This window comes from Eumetopias jubatus, unplaced genomic scaffold (genome assembly GCF_037043125.1).
Source record: "Eumetopias jubatus isolate StellerSeaLion01/CBP00866 unplaced genomic scaffold, mEumJub1_p1.0 scaffold_7, whole genome shotgun sequence".
NCBI lineage: Eukaryota > Metazoa > Chordata > Mammalia > Carnivora > Otariidae > Eumetopias > Eumetopias jubatus.
In genome coordinates, this window is record NW_028274813.1 from 126420717 (window position 1) to 126438128 (window position 17412).

Sequence of the window (17412 nt, forward strand, 5' to 3'; positions counted from 1 at the left end):
AGGTCTGCAGCATTACTAATATTCCATACAATGCCAAATATCCCTCCTGAGATCCCTCGGAGGGATGCATGATGGCAGAGCCCATGTATGACATTCATCTTCATGAGTGAGCTGTTCCATCTCCTCTCACGAGCTGAGATAAATGTCAGAAGAGATCAGCCGTTGTGTATTACATGGCCACTCTGAGCATGTGGCTTCCCTCCCTCTGCCCTTCAGCAGCAAAATTACTTTAGACCGGAGCCAGGAAAGGATTCGGAAAGGTGCGAGGCTGTGTACATTGTAGGGAGAAGCAGAAAGCAGGGAAGTCAATAGAGCAGGAACTGCAAGTGTCCTTGCTTACTTTTATGAGAGGCATGGAAAAAGGAGGCTGCTCATTTATGTCCTTCCCTCCCGAGGATCCCTTTTACTTTCTGGACTACTGGTCTGCAAGGTGGGTGGGAGAGGGGAATGGGCTGGAGGAGGAGAAGGGGTTCCGGGGGAGCGGCAAGATGGTCAGTGGCGCACAGGAGAAAATATCAGAATTTTTCCTCAAATGTGGTATGATCTAGGTACTAAGGAAGAAATTCAGTTGTCTTAAGGTTTAATATGGGGATTGACACCACTGTCCTTCTGCAGCCCAAGATGCCTAATTATAAAGCAAACTACAGTAGAGCAATCTTATCCATTCTTCTCTGCTGGGTTTCCACAGCTGGAATATGAACAACACATCGCATTATACGTCTCTGGCTTTCATGTGTCAGGAAGCTGAGCATCGATTGTCAAATGGGAAGAGCTCCACACCTCCCTCATTCTTTTGGTTTTAACTTCTGGCAAGGTAGTTAAGTTTGCAGAAGCCTACTTCAGTGGATTGATAGAGTATATTTCCTAAATTAAGCTAAACCTCACAATATAGACTGTTAGTTGTTGTTGTTTAGAAATCTGGGAACTTAACAGCACAATAGAAATACAACTTCTGAGTTCCTGATGATGTGCTGGAGACAGAGAAGTAAGGAGGTAAAGTTCTCTCAAATTAATACACTGGAGCAAATAAAGGCAGGGGTGAAGCAAACACATCTTCTAGAGCAAATCAACTCAAAGACTAAAGAGAGACATATGTTTGACAATCTAAGGCATTCTACAGTAGGGAGAGGTGTCCTGAGCTGTGGTTGAATAGAGATACACACATGTATCCTGTTGTTAAATCACATTAGAAATATGTTAACATAATGTGGTGAATAATTGTAAAACAAACTACGTTACAATGTAGCAATCTTATCCATTCATCTCTGTTGTATTCATGACTGCAATATGAAAAATGAATTGCATTACACATTCACGGTTTTCATGTTACCCCTCTGTTGCTCTTTAATCACATAACAATTGTCTTGTTAATGAATCTAACAGCTATTAACATTAACTTTGGCTTTCCTGAGGCCAAGGCTGTGTTTTTGGATGTGGGGCTTCTTTCTTCCTTCTCTTTTTTGGCAGATGCTTTGTCCCCACAAGTCTGCTTCTTACTCCCACCTCCCAGAGAAACAGCCTCCAGGGAGAGTTCTACTCCCCTGGGAGAGAATACTGAATGTTGTGTTTGTCCAATCTCTTACTAAGCTCCAGATCCAAGCAGGCAGCAAGCTCGGTCTTTCATGTTTATTTAGGGTTGCTATTTTCACAGGACACACGAAGGTTCAAAATTTAGGCTTTCGCTGTTTTTCCTTGTAGTTGTTGGCTTCTACCACTTTGAGATGGTTTTTAGTCTAAATCTCTTTGGAATGTGAAAAGATCCTGGGAGTTTCTAGATATGGAGGCCAGAGAGAAATTGCCATATAGGTGAACGGAAAACCAACAAAATCGTAATATTTTGCTATTGTTCTAAAGAAGATGATGAAAATACCGCCCAGATCCATATCCTAATACATCAAGGACTGAAGACTGCCAACTCTTTTATTACAAACTGTAAGTCAGTCCAGTTCCGTGTTTTGAAGACAGTACTTATCTCTATGGTGATTTTTGCCTTTGTGTCTGATAGATAGGAAAGGTCAGGAATTGGGTTGCTCTATCAGTGTTCCTGTCCTGTCTCAAAAGCCAAAGGGCAAGAGAGTATATATTCTCTTTCTTTTTGGTATTAACAACAATCCCAAACTCTCGAATGTCTGACAATACTCTTCTTAGGGTCCTCTTGTAATATCAGAAAGAGATACACCTTGCTTTATCCAATAAAACAAGTGCTAGCCTATCAGTTTTTATAAGAAATTAGCAATGAGCTAATAATTAATTACATATTTCCTGCGTGTCCTAACAGGTCTTGTCCTTTTTCTTTCTTATGAATGTACATTTTTTATTTTCCATCAAAAGAAAATGCACAAACGAGCAATTCATGGGTTGGGAATCCATTTCTTTTATCAAAAGATATGGATAATTTAGATCTCATTTACAACTTTACAGAATGAATTGACGAAACTGGCTACCGATCAAGGTTTGAAGATGAACTCTAGAAATGCTCCCTCGTTTATTTTTTTCCAAAAAATCATCTTGCTGCGGAGGAATAGTTACTTAAGCAGACCTGTCACATATCCACTCCCATCTACTTTGGAAAACTGGAGCACAAAATAAGAATAGGCCGGAACATCTCAGATTTTTTTGTTCACTGGGATACACGGAAAGAGGTAAAGAAGAGAGGCTTGTGAACGAATCACAGGTTGCATCTGTGTAAGTTCTAACATCCAACAACAAGGTCTAAGGGTTTTAATGTGTTGATTTTCTCTGAAAATCAAAAGATTTCTTGGGTTCTACTGTAAGTGCCATATAACATGCTTGCGCTTCTGAAGCACAGGGCATTCGCCACTGGGACACAGACGGATGGCTGAGGTTTCTCAGATCAACACAGAAGAGCAGGAAATTGAGAAAGAAAGAAAGAGCAGAGAAAAGGAAGCTAGCAACACTCTAACTTACTTGTAATAACAGATTTCATAGCCCATTCGTATCCAGGTGGGTCTTCCAAGAAGAGCCTCCTTCACAGAATAGGCAGTTGGCTGCATCCCTGCACAGAACAAAGGCAGGATTAATCACTGCGGAGGGGCACCCTGGGTGGCTCAGTCAGTTTGGCATCAGGACCCTTGATTTCAGCTCAGGTCATGATCTCAGGGCCATGAGATCATGTGTCAGATTCCAAGCCAGCATCGAGCCTGCTTAAGATTGTCTCTTTCCCTCTCCCTCTACCTCTGCCCCTACACCCCACATCTTAAAAAAAAAAAGTATTAATCTCCGGAGAAAGAGAAAAGGGAAAGAGAGCTGTGATGGACTGAATCATGGCCCTCCGAGAAATCCAGGTCCTAACCCCTGGAACCTATGAATGGTGCCTTATATGGCAAAAGGGATTTCATAGATGTAATTAAATTAAGGATTTTGAGATGAAGAGATTATCCTGATGGGCCCTAAATGCAATCACTTATGTCCTTTTAGGAGGGAGGCAGAGGGAGCTTTGACTGCACAGGAGAAGCTATGTGACTGAAGCAGAGGGAGATTGGGAGATGCTACATGGCCAGCTTTGAAGATGGAGGAAGGGGCCATGAACCAAGGGATGCAAGGAACACAACTCTATAAACAGTGGGAAAAAAATACCAAACAAACAGAAAATCCCTTAGGTGCTCCAATGAGCATGGCCCTTCCAGCACCTTCACTGTAGCCCAGTGAAACTGATTTTGGACTTGTAGCCACTAGAATTGTCAGAGAGTAAATCTGTCTTGCTTTAAGCCACTGAGTTTGTGACAATTTGCTACAGCAGACACATAGAGCAAATACAAGACTCAGGGTTCATATTTTCTCTTTCTACACCAGCAAGAATCTATTTAGTCGGTACAAAATAGAGGCAGTACCCTGTGCTCAGACCGAGAGATGTGGGAATATTTATTCCTTACTCAAAGCCACTCAATGAATTAGTATATGATCCAGCAATAACATGCAGAATTTTCCATTCCTGGAAACATTCAAAGTCAATGTGGGCTGCCAGTCACTTTGTCCCTTGAATTTCTCCTCCAAAATGGCCGCAGGTATTCAGGAGAATTTGAACTTTCCCCATATTTTCTGAGGGTGCAAATCAGTGTCATCCAATTGGATTGTGCTGTTTTCCTTTCTGGGACAAAGAGGTCAATGTATTTGCTGCTGTGAGATTTAGGAGATGAAGAGAAGGAACAAATGAGAGGTTCTCATGGACCTCCAAAAGTTCAAGGTGGGGCAAGGCAGTCAGGAAGTAGTGGAATGGCAGGCATGGTATTAACATTCCACCACAGAGTGAGGACTTCCAGCTTGCCTTCCATGGTGGCAGTCTGCCACAGGTTGACGACCATCTTGCCACACGTGGCAACCAAAACATTCAGCCCAACTTCAAACCCTTTGGGAACCCAAACAGGGCTTCCAGTAATAAGCCAATCAATCACAGAGGGGCACCATTCCTGGTGTTAGCCAGAAGATCTAGCTTCTAGAACTTGTAGAAGTCTAGAAGATCTTGGGTGTTAGCCCAAGAGCTCATACCGTAATTAAACTGGCTGTTGGGCTTCTCACAGTTGATGATGTTGAAGCGGTAAGGGACAGCAGCTCTCATGCCGCTCACCTCGAAGTAGAACCATTGCTGGTGCTGGCTACTATTCACATCAGTGTTGACCAGCAAGTCGTACTCCCACCTGCAAAGTCAGAAGCAAGATTGGAGGGCTACAAGTCTTTGAGGGAATGTCCAACACTGAGAAGTCCAACATCTCAGGTTCCGGAGGACAGATCTAAGACCGGGGATCTCAGCGGGCTGGTAAGTTACAGTGATTGTGCTCATCTCACAAAATTGGACACACGGGCCATAGAAATGTGGGGAGAGGGGAGCAGGTTCTTGGTATTAGGAGAATCAAAGAATCAATTACACAACCACAGCCTATCTTTTTATTAAACTGTGATTTAATAAATTAATAATTAAACTCTCTGGCAGGAAAAATACAAGTGTGCTATATCCCAGAGAAAATTCAATCACATCTGGTTGATGCTGCACATTCCTTTTGAGGCTGAGTCTACTCGTATGGAAAATGGAAATAATGCCTAAACTTGCAGGGCTGTCTGTAAAGATTAAGTTGTATTGTACAGGTAAGCCCCCAGCAAAGCAACAAACATGAATTAGACAGCAATGTAGGAGTTGTGTGTTCATTTTGTCCCTTTTTAATTGATTTAACTTACATGCCATAAAATGCACAAATTTTAAGTGTACAACTCAGTGAATTTAAATAAATTCATCTGGACACTCCTGTTCAGCGATTACCCAGATAGGACATTCCCAGCGCCCCAGGAGACTCCTGTGTGTCCCCTCGCCATTACTATCTGCAAAACTAACCAATTTTTTGCGCTGTAGCAACAAAATTAACAACAACATTATTATCAGTATATTTTCAAAAATAAGATTGCTCCAGCCCCTCGGCATGTTCTTTGAGTTGCTCCTCTAGAAAGGATGATGTATTTGCCCTGATCTGTTCACACCCTGCCATTCTGGACCCCTGCAAAGTGGTACAGTCCGATTTCTGGAAGGGGGGGCGCTTTGCAGAAGGCCTATCAGAGCAGAGGAGAGCTACCTGATGGAGACCCACTGCTCAGTCACTCTAAGCATCTCCCTTGAACCATTGAGCCTGAGATACAGCAAATGAAGCATAGTCCACCAAGTGATGCTCAAAAGGACAAATCCAGAAAGACTACAGCCCTCAAATGATCTGCTATGCCCGCCATCCTCTCCAAAAACGGATCATCAAAACTCCTTGCCTATATAGAGGTTTGTTTTCTGTCCTCTGACTCTGTTACCCTAACCATAACTAATTGGTTTAGGATTCTACACTCTGGCCAAAGGCAGATATCTGGAGAGAGAGAGAGAGAGAGACCAGAGCAAGACCAGCAGGGCAGACACATCATGGACTGACCACTGTCCCCCCAGGAGACTCCTGCTTAGGTTTTCTCTCCCGGATCCCCGAAACATGATATATAAACGGAGTCATAAAAGCAGGCACCACCACAAGACGTAGAAGCTGAGCTGGCAACAGAAAGAGAAGAAGCCTAGAAGGAATGTTAACGGAACTGCCTTTCTCTTCTTCAGCCCATGTAGCTCAACTTGCATTTGTTTTATATGTCGGGCTTCCTTGAAATAGTTCATGTGCAAAACAAACAGAAAAGGGTCACTGCTCACCTGCCCCCCCCAAAAAAAGAAAAATTTCAAAAATGACTCCTCAGATAGACACAAAACAGGCTGATCTAGCTGAAGTTCTGTGCCCTGGCAATGGCGAATACGCATCCCTGAAGACAGGCTCATGCTGACTGAGTGTGCTGGGCACTATTCTAAGAGCGTGATGTGTTTTTAGCTAACTCTCATTAAAAAAATCCCTATGATGTGGGTGCCATCACTGTCCCCATTTTCTGGGTGGGGAAAAAAAGGCACGGAGTAGAGTCAGGTAATTGCTTGAAATCTCCTGGTGGGAAAGGGGTGAGGTGGCCCCAGCATTCTGATTCCAGAGTCTGTGACCCCCACACCATTAACTGTTCCAGACTGCTGTCTTCGGGAGTTCACCCATAGAAGATGGGTGACAAATCCTGATTTTTGGCATATGACAAATAGAGTCCACACTGGTATCGAGGGAAGAATGATACCATAGCCATCTCTTCTGCACTGAAAATTTTTGTTTTGTGTCCTCTCCCCCTCTTTAGTTTGTACAGCCCTAGACTTTCCTTGCCTATGAAATACTTGTCTAGTAATAAGAGCTCATTGAGAGATTCTGCCAGAGAGGAATGGCACTACACATGCCCTTGAACAAAGAGTAACACACCTCTCCACGGGGAGCCCAATGTTCCTGCCACCTACATTCACAGGGATGGGAGCAACAGATGTGAAGAGATACGGGACCAGGGGACCCCACGTACCCTGCTGTGTCAACGCAACCAGCCCTGGCGTCAACGGAAGTACAAACATCCCAGTCCAAGAACGCCTGCACCCAAGGGTGGAGCCATTATTTGGAATACAGGTGTATTCCTAACTTTCACCTCTAGTTGCCACCTTGCTGTGACATCAGCTAATGAGCCCCCTAGTGGTGTGCCTGTAAATGTTTAGCAGCGGACTGAGAGGAAAACCTTCAGGTGTCTTGTTTGCCCTTTCTCGGGGTATAAACGCTCCTGCCGTGGCTGATTTCAAACGACTGATGTGAGACCATGGTACGGAGAACAGGGAGGAGAGAGGCACAACCTGCTACCTTTGTGGGTTTCCTTACTTACTCACGCACTTGGATGGCTTTGCGAAGATTTCCTGACTCAAACTTGGAGGAGAACCGCAAGCAGTCAGAAGCGGTGTCTTGCAAAGGCCTGTAATGAAATAGGAAACATGTGAACACATGCGTTCTTGCTATTCTTGGGCACAGCCTGACATTTCTTAGAGATAAGCTTTTTCTTACAGATTCTTGAACATGAATTCTGATCGTGTTTCGCGGAGAAGGGGTGGATTACTAACATAAAGCATGCTTATTCTCATGTCGTTAAGAGGATATTCCATACTCCACCCCCATCTTCCATGTTCCACTGATGCTCAGGACCACCTACCAAGGCTCATCTAAACTGAAGACGACTTTATTTATAACATCACTTGGCTGGATGAGCCTCCGGACATCCTCAAGTATCTTGATCCTAGAAAGGAAAATTGGATACATTTTAAGGGTTGGCTCTCACTCCTGACCCCATCCATCCTATGGTCATCTGGGAAGGGCCTTGAAAGTCATCAGAGAATTATGAAAGAAAAAATTAATAATGCCCCCCAACCTGGGGCTACAAGAGTGGAAAAAGCACTGTCTCTCCTTCCTTTTGTTCTTTATCAAAAAATGAAACTACACTGAGCAATAGGAATGTAGGATACACTGATGCCAGATTTTAGTTGGAAGATTCTTGACTTGAAGGGGAATTTTTTTCAAGAGCATTTAGACTAATGGATTCCAAAGGGTTTTGGTTGTGAGAGTAAGAGGGTCCTTTGCACAGAGACAATTTTTGAGGGAGACTTTAGGATTGTTGACTGTTTGCATCCTCAAGGCCTTCGAGGCTTCAGAAAGCCTCTGAACTCGTGGGTCATTTCTATTCCTTGGGTTCTGTCATCTCCAGAAAACTAAGGTCAATCTTCTGTCTGAGAAACACCCATATTCAGGAAGTTTAAGTAAGAGGACAGGAGGAAGCCCAAGGGATCTTTCAGATTCCCTCCTTGAATTTCTGATCCATGTTTTTTGGGCGGAGTGGGAGAAAGAGAGGGGAGGTAGACATAAGGCCTAGACTCAAGGGGAGGATGTTCTGTCAAAGGGGGAGGTCTTGCTGAGCCAGCCCCTGTGCCGTGTCTCTCAGGAACTTGAGCGTGGTAGACAACCTGCAAAGGGTAAGGTCAGAGATGTCAGCAGGAGCCCAAGTCTGAGCAGCTCATGGGATCCACCATTAATTTGCTGATGAAATGGAAAATAAGTTCATGAAACTTTCTGGTATGCACACTTTGCTCCATTGACTTAGCATATGCATACTCAATGTTTGTTTGTTTGTTTGTTTTCCAAGGAAAATCATTTTTCCTTGGCTTTAGCCATTTACATTTTAATCTATGTTGATCCAAAGGCAAAGCTCCCTTTCCATCATTCTGGGAATAACCCACCACCCAAAGTTTCTATCCTAGAGAATGCATATTTTCCTTACAATCTTCAGTGATAGGGCAGAACTCTTCTCCCAGCCAAGCCAGGTTTTATAAGGTTGGGACTGTGAGATGGGGGTACGCCACCTCCTTTCGTCAACAAGAGATCAGATGCCAATTTACAGTGAATTAAAAAAGAAAGATCCCAAATAATCCACACTGTTTTTTTGGTGGTTTTTTTTTTTTTTTTTTTTTTTTTGAGAAACTTCCTTTAAGGAATGATCCCAATTATTTGGAGAAACTGGGTTATCTTTCCCTGTTATGATCTGCAATGCATTCTGGGATATGGGGTTGCACTGGAATCATCAAAGGGATTCTTTTTCTGGCAACACATGCCTGTCGCTATCCCACACTTAGTTCTGACGTGTCCAGGGAGGGAGGCAAGCTTCTGTGTTTGGCAAAAGCTTCCCAAAGGATCTGAACATGCTACTGATTGATTCTCACTTTTCCTAAGATGGCAGAACTCTCTATACAAACCATTCTGCCTATTAAAGTATTAAAAACAAAAAATATAGCTTCCAAATCAGCAGCACCATCACCTTTGGAGTCCACATTTGCGCTCCAGCATTGACTGAGCAGAGGGAGGTGGACGGTGACCCCAGAGGTCAGGAAATGCCACCCTCTTGAAGTCGGCCACAGATCTGGTTCTTCTGGCTTTGGCCATATAAAGAGAGGGGTCATGGAAGGGGATATGCTTGGGATGTGTCTGCAGAAGCTTATCTATTACTTCAGCAGTTTCTGTAGGCCTAGTGGAATTGGAGAAGGAGGCACTCATCAATGGGCAGGAAATCACGTCTATATCCCAAGCATCCTGTTTGAGGGAAGCTTGAATGTCAGGGATTTCTTTTCCAGAAGAATCTATCCCAAGACCATTTGATTGCATGTTTTGGTATGCGTTCATCCCAGGGCCTTTTCTGGAGGCTGGATGCATGGCGGACCTCCCCATCTTCACCATATTCAGGAGGGAAGTCTGGACCATGCCTTCTCTTTCTTGCCCCCAGGAGCGTTGGTCCTCAGTCAAGCAATGCTGCTTTGGGGAGGCTGCAGTTGGAATGTGGTAGTGCTTGGCATCCTGAGTCTCTTCAAAGTTCAAATCATCTCCAGGTTTAGACTTGAGTTCCTTCAGGTTTAAAATGGAAAAGAATATGTCAGTGTTTCCTCCCTGGTAGAAAATACAACTTGACCCCTATCCTCACTCTCTGGGCACAGAGTTAAGCATAAATTCTGTGAATTAGGAAGCTTTTTCCAAGGTCAGACAAGAAAAGGCTAAGCTTCAAGAATCAAACGAATGGTAGAATCATAGAAATTCATGTTTGGAAGGGGCATTGGGTGGGTCTAGTACAATTCTATATAGCACACAAATGCCCTCTGGAACACCCCAAAAAGTTACAGCCTAGTTGAACAAACTTATTTATAGGGTTTTCATTACACCTCAAGGCAGCACCTTTCATTTGAGGATCATTCTGATTGTTTAAAAAAAAAAAAGTCTTCCTTATAGTGAACTGAAATTTCCTTCCCTGAAATTTTTACCTACTGATCCCCTTCGGCTTTCTGGAGTAAAATAGAATATACTGCCTCCCTTCTCCATGGGATTTAGCTGGTACCTTTAGAGGTGGGCAAATTCATGACATATTAAGAGTCATAAGAAAATAATAGAGATCCAAAGTCAGGTCTAAAATCTTGACAACAGCAATAGTAGTGGGAGCAGCAACTAGCCACTACATCATGAGGTATAAGGTTCTCAATTTGTTTCTACTAACAAAAAACCCTGAAATCGGACTGACCGCCTTCAGAAAGCCATCTAGTACAACTTGCCCACTCAATAAATCATCAAGAATTTTCAGTGCATTTTCAGGACGTGAGGACAAGGCACTTTGTCCCTCAGACAATAGATGGCGATGTGTACAGTCATCCTACTTCCATCTCGGTGCCAGGTGTCCGACTGTAGGTGCCTTGCATGCATCCAGACCAGCCACCTTTTTCATATTTTGCTTAACCTTCTGCTTCACTCTCAGAAAGACCCCAGAAGCAGATTGCTAATGATGAGCAATGCTCTCCATCTGGAGAGCTCCTGCTTGGCCTCTCAAGTTCTGCAAAGAACCTATCATGCATCACCATGGAGCAGAACCACGGCATACGCCCTACCTCAAAGCTGCAGGAGAGCTCAGGACACATTGCCTCATACTGCTTCAGTTCCTCTTCAGGTCGGTCAAGACCAGGTTTGGAACTCAGCTTGTTCACATCCGTTTCCAAGTCATCATCCTACAGTGGAATATCCAAATGTGTGTGTGTGTGTATATATATATATATATTCATTCACAGTCAAGACAGTCACCCTGAGAAGCATCGAGACAAGATACTCCATGTGTGATTTTTCAGAATCTTGGGACATGGTTTCCTTGCCTCCAAATTATAGTGCTAGCCTACGCAAAGGAGAATTTAAGATGTTGGGTTGTATTTTTTTTTTAAGATTTTATTTATTTATTTGACAGAGACAGAGAGACAGAGAGAGAGCACAAGTAGGCAGAGCAGCAGGCAGAGAAAGGGAGAAGCAGGCTCCCCGCTGAGCAGGGAGCCCGATGCGGGGCTCGATCCCAGGACCCTGGGACCATGACCTGAGCCGAAGGCAGACGCTTAACCAACTGAGCCACCCAGGCGCCCCCGGGTTGTATTTTTTTAATGAGAAGAAAGAAGGTATACAACTTTTCTCAGCATCCATCTCAGGATTTATCAGCCCCCACTATAAATAACTAATTTATATAAAATTAGTAAAGCACGATATGAAAGAATTCTGTGTCTCGCCACCACCATCATCAACAGAATTGTAATCGCTGCACCTATTCTTCTATCCCCCTTCCCATTTAGGTCCCTCGGTCTTCTCAAAAACATTTAGTGAGCACCTACTATGAGCAGGTACCATTCTGGGTATTGAAGAGTTACCGATAATGGAACAGACAAAGGTCAGTGTCCCAATGGAATCCATCTTCTATCGAGAGAAGGAAGACAGCAAATGAAGAAGGTCACTTCCAACGGTGACAAATGCCATGGATATTTTGAAGGAGGCAGTGGGATTGACCCTGAGGTGGGGGGGTGTGGGAAGCTGTTTAGATTGTGTGAGCTGATGGGCACCTTGGTAGCTCCAGTTGGTTAAGCATCTGCCTTCAGCTCAGGTCATGATCCCAGGGTCCTGGGATGGAGTCCCGCATCGGACTCCCTGCTCAGCGGGGAGTCTGCTTCTCCCTCTGCCCCTCCCCCCACCCCCACCCCACCCCCGCTCCTGATCTCTCTCTCTCTCTCTCTCTCACAAGTAAATAAAATCCTTAGATTGCATGAGCTGAGACCACCTCACGGAGGAGGTGACATTTTAACTAGAACAGTGGGGAAAAAATCACCAGCAGAACAGCTGATGATGGTTTCCAGAAAGAAGATGGTGCAGCACAGAGAACAGGAGGAAGATGCAGGAGTAAGCATTCGAGAAGGAGGCACTAGGCAGGGCCTCCCAGACCCGGGGAGGGGTTTGTCACCTCCCGTTGCACTTTACCCCATTATATATTTATGTCTACCCCATCACTGCCAGTCTTTTCTTCATTGGGCTGAATAATCCCAGACCCTTAATATTTATTTCTAGATCAACATTTCACAACAGTTAAATGGTGAGGGTGACTCTCCTCCCAACACCTGTGTATTTTCCAAAGGTTATAAAGTCTTACACAGAAAGGACACCAAGAATCAAGCAGTCCAGTCTTCTCATCTTTCCATGTCTCTCCTGGACCCAGCTTCCCTAATGAAGTAGGGGAGAAAAACCTACCCTGTGTATTAGGAGGATCTTTGGTTAGTTCAGGAAAAACCTAGCAGTCCTGAAGGCCTGGACTGTTCTTCTTTAAGTCAAATAAATACGGACAATAAATGTTTATATGACTGATTGTGGCAGGGGGAGGGAAGAAAATGCAACATTCTATCCCTCTTCTGGAATTTTCCTCCAAACTTAAAATTAAAAGAAAAATTGATCTCATGAGGTTGATTTCATGGTATTTCCTGATACAGTGTGCACCCGGCCCGAACTCCTTAGCCTGGTTCTGGAGATCCCATCATTCTTGTCCTTTCCAGGTTTATCTATCAGTTCCTACTTGCCTCCACCCTCCTTGCTGCAGGTTCAGCCATGCCCCAGAGTGCTACCAATGGAAACCCATCTGGCAGGTGACTGGGAAGAGTCTCCCGACCAGCAAGTAACGTTGGTGTGCCTGTTGTGAGGAGTGTCATGTAGCCCATGAGCTGCAGCCCAATGCATTCTATATATGGCTAGGTGACCTACTGAGCTTTATGGCAGGAGTTAGCTAACTATAACCTACTGTCAGTTTTTGTAAATAATGTTTTTTTGGAACACAGCCACACCCATTCATTTATGTATTATCTGTGGGTAGTTTCTCGGTATAACAGCGAAGTGAAGTAGTTGTAACAGAGACCATCTCTGGTCCCCAGAGTTTTATATCTCGGTCTCTGAATCTCCAGGCACTCAGGTTGGTTCTCCCCTCCTTCTCTGTTTCTTATAAATAACATTTATACTTATTCAGGGATGGCCCTGAGTCTGTGTCCTCATAGCAACCCAGGGAGGAGTCATCATTTAGGATTCTGGGACCCATCTAATCCAGATCATGCTTTCTGGCCCTTCTTCCTCAGATTGGACCTTTCAGATATTATTGACTTTCCCCAGCCTTACACTTGAGCGCACCACCCTTTCGAAGATGATGATTTGAACTCTGGTAAGGACAACCTCCAAGTTCACTAGACTGCAAACTCTTTGAAGATAAAAATCTATGCCTTGGGCACCTGGGTGGCTCAGTTGGTTAAGCGACTGCCTTAGGCTCAGGTCATGATCCCGGAGTCCTGGGATCGAGTCGCACATCAGGCTCCCAGCTCAGTGGGGAGCCTGCTTTTCCCTCTGACTCTCTCCCCTCTCATGTTGTTGCTTGCTCGCTCGCTCTCTAATAAATAAATAAAATCTTAAAAAAAAAATCTATGCCTTGTTTGCCCTTGTATCATATTACTATCCCCAGGAAATTAGCCTGCTGCCTCCCACATGGATCACCGCCAAGAAGGTACCTGCAAGAAACAAAAAACTGAAAAGGAAGGAAAAGAGGGAGCAAAGGAGAGGAGAGCTTGAAGTCACTCTGTTTATCCTTCTCCTCTTCAGAGTTTGTCCAAATCAAACAGCTGTGTTCACAAAGAATAAAAAAATATATTAAAAAAAAAAACACACAGCCAACATCTGGTCTATACTTCTTGTAAGTTTCTCTTTTCTTATGTTGACACTGAGTTTTCAAAGAAAGTCACCCAAGTTTCCATTCTCAAGACCCTTTACAGAGAAAAGTTCCTTTTAATCATTCTTTCTAAACAGCTGAGCCCAATTATTAACTAAGACTTTTCAAATGAAAAGGCCATCAGTTAACAGCCTGGCTCGGATCTATGACCAGAAACAAATATTCCCGGCTTCTTGCCCACATTTCTTGCAGCAAATGCTTCTGGGTTCACGAGGGAAAAGCAGTTTGCTGGAACGCCAGTTCCCTTGCTCTTTTGCAACACCCCAGAATCAAGCCCTGAGTCTGATGTGCCCTGTTTCTCTGATTCACATTCACACACTGACTTCTCATCTCCTTTTGGCTCGAAGGCTTTGATGAATAGTTTCCAAGCCCTCACCAATTTGTCCTGTGCTTCTTTCCCAGCTGGATTTGTTGCTTTGTTTGGGTTTCACTCCACCCCAACCCGCCAACATCTGCAGTGTAGTGGGGGAAAAGGAGAACGTCTGAACGCTCTCCATCCCATGCGGCGTGAGTCAGGCACCGGGTTGCAGCTTGTCCCTGCACATCAGATACAAGACGCAACTGACACTCTGCATCAGACAACCAGTTATCAAAGAGCAAGGAAGAGGGTAGGGGAAAGTGGCATTGATGAACGATCACCACAGCACAGTATTATTCAAATAATTCAGCGAATACTCAATAGGCCAGTGCTGTCAAGCCATGGCAAAGATACAATTTACTACTGATGACTTCAGAAATGATTCCATTTATCAACAAAACTCTGAGAACACTGGAAGGTCAATAGCAGTCTTAACCTAGAGTCTTAACCTAGAGGCTGAGCCGTAGCCTCTATGAGTCTGCGGCTACCACCTTACGATAGAGAACTCAGAATTCTAGAGAACTCTCTAGATGGGTAGGTAGGTAGGAGGGAAGGGAAGAATAAAAGAAGGGAGGGCAGGAAAAGAGGAAGTGGGTGGATGGGTCGATGGATGGATGGATGGATGGATGATGATAGGCAAATAAATAGACAGATGATAGATTTTTTTAAATTCAGTTTTCATCTCCAGGAATGTTATAAAAAGTAGCATTTACTTCTCAGTCTTATTTTGCAGATGACAAAATTAAGGGGCTATAATTTGAGGGGGCTGGTCCGCGTCCATCTCCACCAGCAGAAACAGAAGCAGAATCACAACTCGGAGATACGTTATCATTATTCTGAAGCAGTGATATTGCTCCCCCGACAAAGGACACTTGGCAATTCCTGCAGACATTTTTGGTTCATGACTTGGGGATGAAGGGGGGACCAAGGGGTAAGTGCTACTGGCATCTAGTGAGTAGAAGCCAGGGACACTGCTAAACCATCCCTTGATACACAGGATAATCCCCCACAGCAAAGAATTATCCACAGGCAAAATGACAACAGTCCCTTCCTAGAAATGCAGTCAGTAAACTATGTCCCATTGCCTGTTTCTTGTCAAGAAAAGTTTTCCTGGAACACAGCCATGCCCTACCATTTACCTATTGTCTATAGTTTCTTCCTGTGCCCTAACAGCAAAGCTGAGTAATGGTGACAGAAACTGTAGGTCCACAAAGCCTAAACTAATTACAGTCTGATCTTTTCCAGAAAGTTTGCTAACCTCTCCTTTACATACCATGGGCCATTATGGGATAGAGAGGGCACCACTCCCTTGCTGGTCCAAGCGTACATCATGTACCCGAGTGAGCACAGTTCTCATAGACTGGGAGGTAAATGGAAGCATACAACACAGGAGTCCTGAGCAGAGTGGGTAGACAAGGAGAGTGACTTGTGGAGACAGGTGAGATCTACCAGAAAAAGTTTCCTAGGAAATGCTTCCATGGTCTCTTTGCCTGAATGTCATTCACACTAATGACATGTACCACCCTGAAGGGTCTATCAAAAAGCTCATCCTGACAGAATGTGAGTGCCTTGGTAACAGACGACCTCTGACTTTACAATGAGATGTTGTTTGGGACCTACCAGGAGGGAAATCAACATTCGTAGCTGGTCATTTAGTGAGAACTGCTGTGGGCCAGGCACTGGCATGCAAGTACAAAAGTGTGTTTAGCTGGACACAGCGGTATTTCCCTCTGGGAGATGCCAATGGTGGAGACCACTAGAAGAGAGGGCTGGTGTACCTACTTGCTCTTTCATATCTTCGGAGTCTGAATCTTTATCCACTTCCTCCTCAGCATCATCTTCAAAATCCTCTGCATGGAGAAAAAGAAGTAAAATGAATGAGGCTTCCCCTGGGCCTTGGATTTGGATTCTCACCACACAGTGGCTAATACCACTGAGTAAGTGGCTCATTATCAAGTGCACCATATCCCAACACACTCTGATACAAATCACATATACAGAAGCACAGAGAGCACTATTCCATGAAGTCTAAATTGCCCCACGTCGAATGCAAAATGAGTGCAGAATAAAATGACATATGAATACCATTCTGGGTTGCCCCGCCCAATTCACAACTATTTATGCAAACAACATTGCCAAAGTTTGGAGATCACATACAGGCAAAATTCACTATAACTCAGCACCTTGACTGACTCCCTAATTTTAATAAGAAGGGACCACAGAAAGCACCCAGTGCCACTATGGCAAGCTGATGCTGATGGAAAATCTGTTCCGTGGAAGGAGGGCAGGGTTGAAAGGCACTAGACTCTTTTGACACCAAAATTTTCACGAAGATTGAATAATCATACTTGCATGCATTTAATGTCACTAGCATGGGGTTGTAAATAGCCCAAGTTTTATTTCAAGTTCATCCTTAAGGCAAATTAATTCCAGAGCCATACAGTAGAGCCTGTACAGTAAAGCCTCAATCATGGGACAGCAGAGTACAGTAGAGCCTCAATCATGGGACTGCAAATACATTTTTTTTTAAATTAGCCGAGATAACCATACAGGCATTCAACAACCACCGGGCAAAATGGCAACAGTTAATAATTAAGAACAAAATAAGTGAGCTTAGTATCTGTCCATTCTGTCTATGAAAAGCTTGGTTTTTCATGCATTTTTCTAATTAGCTTCTTGGACATTTACAGTTAGCCTGTAAGAGCACTGATTCTACTTTCATCCACATGCCTCAGAAATATTGCCAACATGCAAAACTCACCGTACAGCTCATCATTACCCACTGACTTTACCTTCGGTTAGAACACACAGAGGTTCGGAGGGCATGCTCCCAGGGACCGGGAAGGCATAAGCGCTGCTGGGTGTGACCAGGGGAAGCGGGCTTTTTGGGTAACACTGTCTGAGGATCTGAATTACGACGGAGATGACAGGCTCCAAGCTTTTGTCATCCAGGCAGTTCTGAACAAAGAGAAGACCCTGTCAGACGCTGACACCTCACACAGGGTGCCCTTGTTAGGTCAGTAGTTCAGGTAATGAATTACACC

General features: G+C 44.1%; 1 protein-coding gene across 1 annotated transcript in view; it reads right to left on the reverse strand.

The window, feature by feature from the left end:
- The window catches only part of AGBL1 (AGBL carboxypeptidase 1), a 732091-nt gene that overhangs the window by 605246 nt on the left and 109433 nt on the right, over window positions 1-17412 (reverse strand). Inside the window, exons 8-15 of the mRNA XM_088025191.1 lie at window positions 17161-17326; window positions 16151-16218; window positions 10838-10954; window positions 9232-9812; window positions 7579-7662; window positions 7258-7344; window positions 4507-4655; window positions 2929-3016 (exon numbers count right to left, since the gene is read on the reverse strand). Of these exons, the coding sequence (XP_087881317.1) occupies window positions 2929-3016; window positions 4507-4655; window positions 7258-7344; window positions 7579-7662; window positions 9232-9812; window positions 10838-10954; window positions 16151-16218; window positions 17161-17326 (1340 nt within the window). The remainder of the gene's footprint in view (window positions 1-2928; window positions 3017-4506; window positions 4656-7257; window positions 7345-7578; window positions 7663-9231; window positions 9813-10837; window positions 10955-16150; window positions 16219-17160; window positions 17327-17412) is intronic.